Raw genomic sequence first — 8,872 nt, 5'->3', positions numbered from 1 at the left:
CTTGGCGCAAATGGAACTAAACGCATGCACCAATGCATGTGAGCTGCAAAATTAATAATTAATAATAACAACAAATAAGAGAGTGAAAATGCAGTGTTCATGGCTGATTTTGTGCTTAGTTCTTATCTCATTTGGCTTCTTAGTGTCTGCGCATTCGAATGAAGGTGAAGAAACAAATGTGTGTATAATTCCTTATATCCAGAACATATTTTTCTAGTAACTCTAAAATCCCAGCGACAGATAACTGCATCCGCCCTGATGTTGGGGAACAAACGCACTATCATTACACATCGTCGCCAGACATTCATTTACCAGAGGCGGCCAAGACGTTGAAAGTGGCTGGCAAATAGAGTGAGAGGAACTGTACTTAAAAAAGCCGCACCCTAAAAGTATGCCGCACATTTTAATTAACTCGTGACTATATTTTGTGCGAAAACAACACAACAACAACTGCTCTCTCACACACGCAAAACAAATGACGTGCACGTGACCCTAACACAAGCCAAACAATCAAAACATGTTCGAGTGGAAGTAAATATGTATATGGGTACAATATAAATAGCAAAACATTGCATTTTTAATATGAGTTAGGAGGGGGGAAGGGACGTGGAAACAATGGGGAAAGCGGGTGAAAAATCTCAATGATAATCATCGGCAATAATCGGGCACGTGATGAGGAACGCACGCAAAATTATAATGGCTTGCGAAAATTATTGGAAAATTTGAATATTTTTTTTGCCGACAGACCCTTGAGTCCGAGAGTCGACACCACCCTCCAACAACACGTTTCATATTTATTAAAAATTAGCAACAAGCTGTTGAAAAACGGCGTTGCCTTTTATGCACAAAGCTGCCTGCCATTTCCGTTTAAATCATTTGCAAAATTCGGAGCGTGTGAATTCGACACAATAATTGCGCCTCAAGAAATTCAGATGTAATCTATTTTTAAAATTAAAAGCGGAAAGCGATTATTTGAATCAGAAGTTTATTGGAAGAGAAAATTATCAAGCAAAGGGAAGTCTGGGGAATACGTGCTAAGAGATAATATGTAGGACGAAATTGAATCATTGGAGAGGTGGAGTCTCTTCATAACAACAATATAACCAGCAGATCTTATGGTCTTACACCGAGAACAAATATTTTGAATGTCTGCCCTATCAGTTTTGAATCGCAGTATCTATGACTTCTTGGATTGCAATGGGTAACAGGGAATCAGGAATATATTCAGGAGAGGGAATCTGGGAAATGTGCATAACGACTCTAGATGAAAGAGATGTTGACAAAGTACTTAATAAATTCGATATATAGTACTTAATATAGGGGCGCTTTGGAATAGAAAAATCTTTTCATATAGTAAATACGACTAAATGTTAATTTATTTTAATGTATTGACGCAGGATATTTCAGGAGCTATTTCAATTTGAAACCCATTTCATATAGTTAATATATAAATGCAAATAATTTTTTGTTTGACCAGCTTCTCAAGGACATTAACCTTCCAATTCGTACATACCATAGTAAATTTATAAAAATGATTTTTATAAATATTTGCTGCGCCTTTCCAGACACCAAAAACAACTAACTTCTCACTTCCAAAACATTTCCTAATAAATAAATAAACCTAAGCACATAATATTTATAAAGATAATATTTGTATGGTCTGAAGTAAAATTTCACCAAAATTCTTTATATACTTTAAAATTATAATTTATCGAGCAAATGCAAGTCGAACAATGCGATTATTTGAACAACTTAATCCCGTCCTATTCATTTTTTGTTAGGACAGCCCAAGCTTAACCTCAACCAGTTCTGTGGCAGTGTGTCAACGCCCGAGGCGAGGCAAAAACCAGCAATAGCGACCCACAAAGAACCCACACAATCAAAAGAATATTTAATTCTAATTTGAAGGGCTACACACACACACATACGCACAAAAGGTAGAAAACGCACAATTTGCATACGAAAAACTAATTATAAACATTTTGTAACAGTTTTTCTAATTGAAATTTTCAACTGCTGTGCAAACAAAAGCGCGTCATGGGCTTTGGGCGTTCGGCGTTGGGCGTATGGGGCGTGTTGCACGGATAGGCGGCGAACGGGGGTGTGGCAAAACAAACAACGACATATGCATGTCTGCATGTGTGAGCATCAACAAGGTGTGGGTAGTGGCTGGAAAGAACAGCGGGGTACGATGCATGAAAAACTCGTACAACAAAATGACAAATTCGTGTCATTTAAGCGGCAAGGAAATACAATAAATAAGCAATGGGAACAAGAAAAGCTGAAGAGGCGTCTCATATGGTGGCGTGAGTGTGTGTGTGTAAGTTTAATGCCGTGCATCTGGATGTGAGTGTGTATTTGTGTGCGTGTGACGCAACACTTGCGCATTTTGGCAATTCTCCCAAAAACTCAAGTGTGTGCCAAGTGTTGCGCAAAACGAACTTCAAGTGCCATGTGAAGTGAAGTTAACCAACATTTTTTGCACATTAACACGCAATCCTCAAAGCTATGCATACACTGAAAAAACAATAGAAGAAAACAATAAAAGAAACAGATACAAGTATATTAGAAAAACAAAAATAAAAATGTTGACAAATGCATATTTTATATAAAATTGTCAATATAATCATTTAAAATGTACAATCCACACCCATTACGTTTTGGATTTGAACTTAAAGTATATTCAAATCCTATTTCGATCAGAATATATCAATAAAATGTTATAGAAAGCAAAGTGTTGCATTCACATAAATATATTTTGAAACCATCTCATGAAAATTTAAAATTTCGCTATTAAATGTAGGAAATCGTTTTTTTCTCTGAAGAATTAAAGTTTTAGTATATCTATATTTTCTCATATATGTACATAACATAACATATTCAAAAACATGTACCTAAAGAACTAAATTGTAAATAAAAGCTAATTAGATTTATTTTGGTGCAAAGAAAAAAATTAATACCAAACAATTTTGCATATTAAAAGAATGTTAAAATACAAAATTATTTGTACTTGAGAAATAGATGAATCACAACCCTACGAAAATGGTTGAGGGAATAGAATATAAAAATATAACTGTCTAGGTATTTCAGAGCCAGATCAACTACAATGTATCGCGAAACCAATTTATTAAATTAAAGAGTGATCAAATCTGATCAGAAAAGACTGCCCTAAACCAACTTTATTAAATACATAAAAGTACTTCATTTCGTATCCTTCTCAAAAATAAATAAAAATAATAACATTTTTTATTTTGCCCAATCTTTTTGATTACCCGTAAAGAGACTGTATCGAGGTGTAAAATATTCACTATTACGAGTATTCATTAAATATTTAATGTAGGCATCTCTTTCGCTGAGTGTGAACATGTTTAAGTAGTTTAGTATGCGTATGTGTATGTGTGTGTGTGCTTGTAAGTGGCGAATGGAAATGCTGATAATGCGCAAACTATATAGACAAACGCACACTTGAAGCTGTCAGGCTGGCAGACACTTTACACACAACCCCTGACCGAATTGTTGCCCGAAAATGTTTTCAAAGTCAAATACAATTTGATAGTAACCAGTACCCAAATATATTGTGTTGAGACAGAACCAAACACAGCCTGGCCGCGGGCGTTGTTTTTATTTTCAGCAAACGTTCAAATTGGACCACATACCGACTGGACCATTGTGTGAGGGAAGGACCCCAACCCCACGAATGCCCGACTATGCAAATAACATTAATTGTTTTGGCAAACAAAGGCAACGGGGAAAATCGCTTTTCGCAAAACAGATGAAAACAATAGTCCCCGCCCAAACTGATACAATTCAAATTGTATTCGAACTTGTAAATTATAAGTCGCTGTCGCTGCCCCTGCCTCAGCCTCAGCCACAGCCACCGCTGCTGCGCTTGCTTCAAAATCTAACCCTAAATCTATAGAATGAGCATAAAAGCCAAACGCCACATGTAGTCCCAGAGGAAACGGCGATTCATTTGAATTTGATATGGGATATGGGATACTTAAAGCGAAATTGTAGCTACAACAAGAACAGAACAGAACTGAACCAAACACTACCGGAGGCCGTGCATCAAACAGCAAACAAGGTACAGTCACAACAACCCCATAAAACATTTGACGGGCCATTCGCGGGTAGTTAAACACACGTATTCACAAACTCACGGACTCACCCCTCCCAGCGCCGCACGTTGGTACTCGTATTTGGGTTAGGAGGTGAAAAGCCCAAAAGACCTGAGCACTTTAAGACGTGGTAGTGCCTCGTAGGTCCACCGTTCATTCATATGCTAAGTATTATGCCCAGAACTCGATCCGAGTCGCTGGCAAATTTTTTAATCGCTCAAAGCAGAAATGCCAGCTACCCAACCTTTTATGAATTTTCCAGCATCTCACTGACTTTTGTCGGAGGCAGTCATTTTTCCTTTTTCTTTTCTTCTTCCGGCTTTCCCAGCCATTGTGCGTTTCGTGCGGTCGATTTGCATATGAATGAGCGTAATAAGACAGACGCGTCCTTTGCCTGCAAAAGAAATTAAAAGTAAGCAAAGGAATGGATAGGAAAGGAAAGAAAAGCAGGCATGAAGAAATTAATGCACATATGTGTGTGAGTGAAGGATAAAGGATGTGTAGCCCGCTGCTATTCCCTGCTGCCGCTGCTGCTGGTGTAATGAAACATTCCGCGAGTCAAGAATTAATAGCAATGATTTGTCTTTTGTTGTAAATGTATTGCGACGTTTTTAAATTGCACGAATAGTTTAATTGAGCGGAAGCAGGCGTGTAACATAAAGTTGAATGGGAGCGGGTGAGGTGTGGAAAAAGAATCCTTACGACCTATTGATTTCGACTATCGAGTTAAGTAAAACCACAAAGGTAGAAAGCTTTATAAAATGCACACTTTTAATTGATTTTTCAGCTGTTTTATTATTTTGTTTATTAAGCCATTTCTTCAAGATTTTCAAGATAATGATTGAAAGCTGCTAGCCTATTCTGAAACATCATCAATTTGTTTATTTTTATTTACTTTATTTACATTACACTTACTTATTTTTTTGGTATTAAATTAAAACCGTCAAATTAAAAAAATAATTTAAAATTTATTATTTATTTATTTCTTTAGCAAATTTATTGAGACAGTGCACCATTTAATGATGAATTAATTCTTCTAAGATGTATTTTTATGCTTTCCATTTGCCGATTTAAACGTACTTTAATATTTTTTTATATTTATTTATTTATTAGCCTTATCCTAGCGTTACAAGTTCAGGTTACTTTTAAATTATTACGCTAGTCATTACAATTAATTGTGTGAAAATTTGCATATTTATTTTAAAACTTGCATTACCATAAACGACACTTATCTTTATGTGGATTCATGGGACTGCCCAAGGAACAATTGAAAGTTTGCGCAAAATTGTCATTATTCTTAAGAGTTCCAAGTACACGATACTTGTGAATGGTGTGTGCGGAATTCAGGTCTTTCCAGTAATGTTCCTCCTCAAAAGCGGAACACCATAGCTGCGAAAATCCCAGATAGAAAAGCTGTTCCGGCAAAAGATCCAAACCGGGCATTTGCTCATCTCTCATCGAATATTTCTCATCAGTTTCCTTCAGTTGTGTTATATAGATGCGATACGCATTAAATACTTGATATAAAGCGGCACTGTCGGCTATGTTTTCGTCTTTCGTGTTGATGCCATTGACTGTGCGATTGATTTCCGGCATCCAGTAGTCATTGTAATGCTTTACATAACATCTTCCACGACTCTTAAAGGCCATTGCTGTATCACTGGACCACCAATCGCGAATTTCATTATTACTATCAAACATAGCTCCCATTGGATCGTACGCATGCGATAGCTCATGACCCACAATAAATCCGATTGTGCCAAATTTAAGAGAATTCGGCCAGGCCTTGTGGTAGGCAGGCGGATAAAATAATCCCGCCATAACATTGACCGAGTTCTCTAGGGGAAAGTAGAAGGCATTTGTTATCGTTGCCATTAGCATTTGAAAAGGTTTTGTTTTCTTTGGCAGCTCGTCTAGATGATGTGCTCCGTAACGATTCATATATGTGTTGAAGTATTTCAAGTTGATGTTGCTCTGAGCATAGCTTTCAGGCACAAAGGATAATGTGTTCATTTTGTGAATAAGCCGGCCAACTAGATCTGGATCCTTTAGGCCTCCTATGCGCAACTGTAATTTAGACTCCTTCAACAGTGCCTCCTTGCGCGTATCCTCATCCAGCCACTCAGCATCTTCTAGCATTTGTCGTTGACTCTTCCGTAATACGCTTATAATGCTGGCGATATCATCATGGGTCTCAACGGAAAAGTATTCCTTAAACGAACAGAACGAAGTTGTTAGTCACTATCCTGATATAGACTCGACTTTTAAATTAATAATAATATCAATTAAGTAGGACTCCATATAAAACCCACCTCAAGATACAACTGACCCAATAGTATTGGAAACGATTCATGCATTGTAATAATGCAGTAGTCTCTTTGATATTTGGCATCCTTTAGCTCAGCATCCATGTGGTAGAGCAGCTTCATGGCCAAGTAGTTCGCTACTGCAGATTTGTCTTTCTCGCACACCTTTTCCAGCTCTACATAGTAGAAGTCACAGTAGCGAGGTCCGTCAAAGCCCTTGCCCTGCCAGGAAATCTCATTGTAACTGGGCCATTGCGAAAAGCGCTCAACGCTATATATTTTTGATAGAACATCACATTTATCGTCATCTGCGTCAAATTGATCAACAATTTCCAGCACGTCACGCCAGAATGCAAAAATTCCATTAATAACATCAGACATCTGCTCGGGCTTGAGACCATAAGTGCTCAGATATCCGGTCATGCGCTCCTCATTTAGCTTATGGCAACGACTAGTGTTGGTAGCGATGTTATCCCTATTGACTGTACAGTCAAAACCCAGTTGCGGCAGCTTGAAGTACGGTTCGAATGGGTACTGGGGCAATATCTTCTCAAATATCAGACCCTTTGCCCCATACTTTGTCAAGTGAGCGCTCATGTTGAACCAACTGAAGTTCGCGGGCTCCCACGTGGAGTCTACGGCTGGAAAACCACCGATTGACTTGATGAGGTCCAGATATGCCGGATCAGCTGCCTTCATCGGATAGAGATCGGCTTTGAGACAGGCATTGTGGAACTGCTGAGCAATCACTAGCTCCTGATAATATTTCGGTTCGCTGCTTTCGTCAGACGGTTTGTATAATAGTTTCTCTTCGATATCACCAAGTAATTGGAAAATGTCGTGCCAATTGCCACGCCTCTTAGGCCCGTCCAAATCTGTTTTCACGTTTTTCCAATTACCGCAGGCATACTCATAGAAATCGTCGCAAGGGTTCACATTCTGATTCATGTAGGACAGCATTCGCTGGGCATAGCTTTTGCGGAAGTTAGCATCGGCATCAATGCTCTCCGAATCTGCTACATCTTGCATTTTAGTACTCGGCTTAGCCTCGCAATTCAGCGATAAGCCACTAACAATCAAGACAAAACGCAATAACGTACTGTACCCAGCCACTGACATTTTAAAACTGATTTCTAAAATGCATTCTATAGCTTGAGCAAAAAGCTTTGGCTTAGACTGACATCTGTTATCAGCTTATGATTATATATGCCAATGCCTCGCCTTTGAACCACCAGTATTGTAGTCCACTTTTAAGAACCGATATATGTGTATGCAAATAATATATATTTAACGTTTTCTCAAAATATTAATTTATTTTATGAATAACATACTTATTTTTGTAGCCTGTATCCCGTTTTACCCGGGCTTGATCGACTGTAACGTTCTCTCTTGTTTAACTTTAAAATTCGTTTAAGTTCACTTTTCGCCCACTTGGGGGTTGAATTTTAGTCTAGGTTTAAGTGAAATTCTGGGGATTTGGAAATCAGTAAATAAGAAAAGAAGGATATTTTTGTGGAGTAGAGTAATATAACGAAAATCGAGCTCTTCCCATTTAATTTCAGTGTTTTAATGGAAAACGTTTTATTTTGTGATTTGGCTTAATTAAGACCTACTTTTGTAACCTTTTGCTTAGTCATGACTAATTCTGAGACCTCCACTCACGTGATTACCTTCAATTACTTTCCTTATACGTACGCTCCATATCACAACTCACACATAATAAAGAACGGAAATAACTTAAATCGAAATTACGGCGCATTAGCGTAACAGCCCAAAAAAGAAAGTTACACACGCATAGGCAGTGAGGGGACAGTCAGGACATCAGCATTGAAATTTAATCAACTTGGTTTTTCCGGACAACTACGTCAAATTTTCCCTTCGCTTTTCTTCGTCTGGTATTTTTTTTATTATGCTAAATGCACAAATGAGCTGCCCAGACTAGGCCGTGGTCGATGACGATGATGATGACCAGGGGTCGAAGTCGTGGGCAAGAACGTACACGCACAAAGTTCATTGATTAACGATTTAAGAAAGGGACGAGAAAAGCAGCAAAAGTTCCCTCGGGAGAATGCCTGGACACTCACATGAGAGCAACAACAACAGAGCAACATAATCAAAAAATTAAAATCTCTTTATATATATTTATGCCCGCTGATTGAATGGTTCCATTGTTATTATTGGTCGAACAGTTTGATGTGCTGTTGATGGACTCGAAACAGGACTGGACAGGACTGGATGGTCCTTGTACCGGGACGCGTCCTTCGCTTGGTTGCACTAATCGGTAGCAACCCTCCGGCTATAGCTGTCGGTCAGCGGCATTCAAGTGTAATGGATACATACATGGGCCGCGAGAAAATTGTAATGTTATCCTTTTTGTGTGGCATGGAAAGTTGGTCCTAGAGGTCTAACCGCGGCACACTCACATCATTTACTTGGTACGGCTTCATT

The 8,872-nt window shown here is 38.3% G+C and overlaps 1 protein-coding gene across 1 annotated transcript; it reads right to left on the bottom strand.

The window, feature by feature from the left end:
* Window positions 1–5,236: 5,236 nt before the first annotated feature.
* Window positions 5,237–7,502, bottom strand: LOC115621204 (membrane metallo-endopeptidase-like 1). Its single transcript, XM_030514785.1, has 2 exons — window positions 6,431–7,502; window positions 5,237–6,329 (listed from the first exon to the last, which is right to left on the bottom strand). The coding sequence occupies exons 1-2, from the start codon at window positions 7,451–7,453 to the stop codon at window positions 5,331–5,333; spliced, it is 2,022 nt and encodes a 673-aa protein (XP_030370645.1). The 5' UTR covers window positions 7,454–7,502; the 3' UTR covers window positions 5,237–5,330.
* Between the last annotated feature and the right edge of the window lie 1,370 nt (window positions 7,503–8,872).

Source organism: Scaptodrosophila lebanonensis, unplaced genomic scaffold (assembly GCF_003285725.1).
Source record: "Scaptodrosophila lebanonensis strain 11010-0011.00,11010-0021.00 unplaced genomic scaffold, SlebRS2 tig00000024-arrow-pilon, whole genome shotgun sequence".
Classification (NCBI taxonomy): Eukaryota; Metazoa; Arthropoda; class Insecta; order Diptera; family Drosophilidae; genus Scaptodrosophila; species Scaptodrosophila lebanonensis.
This window is presented reverse-complemented; position numbering and strand designations above follow the sequence as displayed.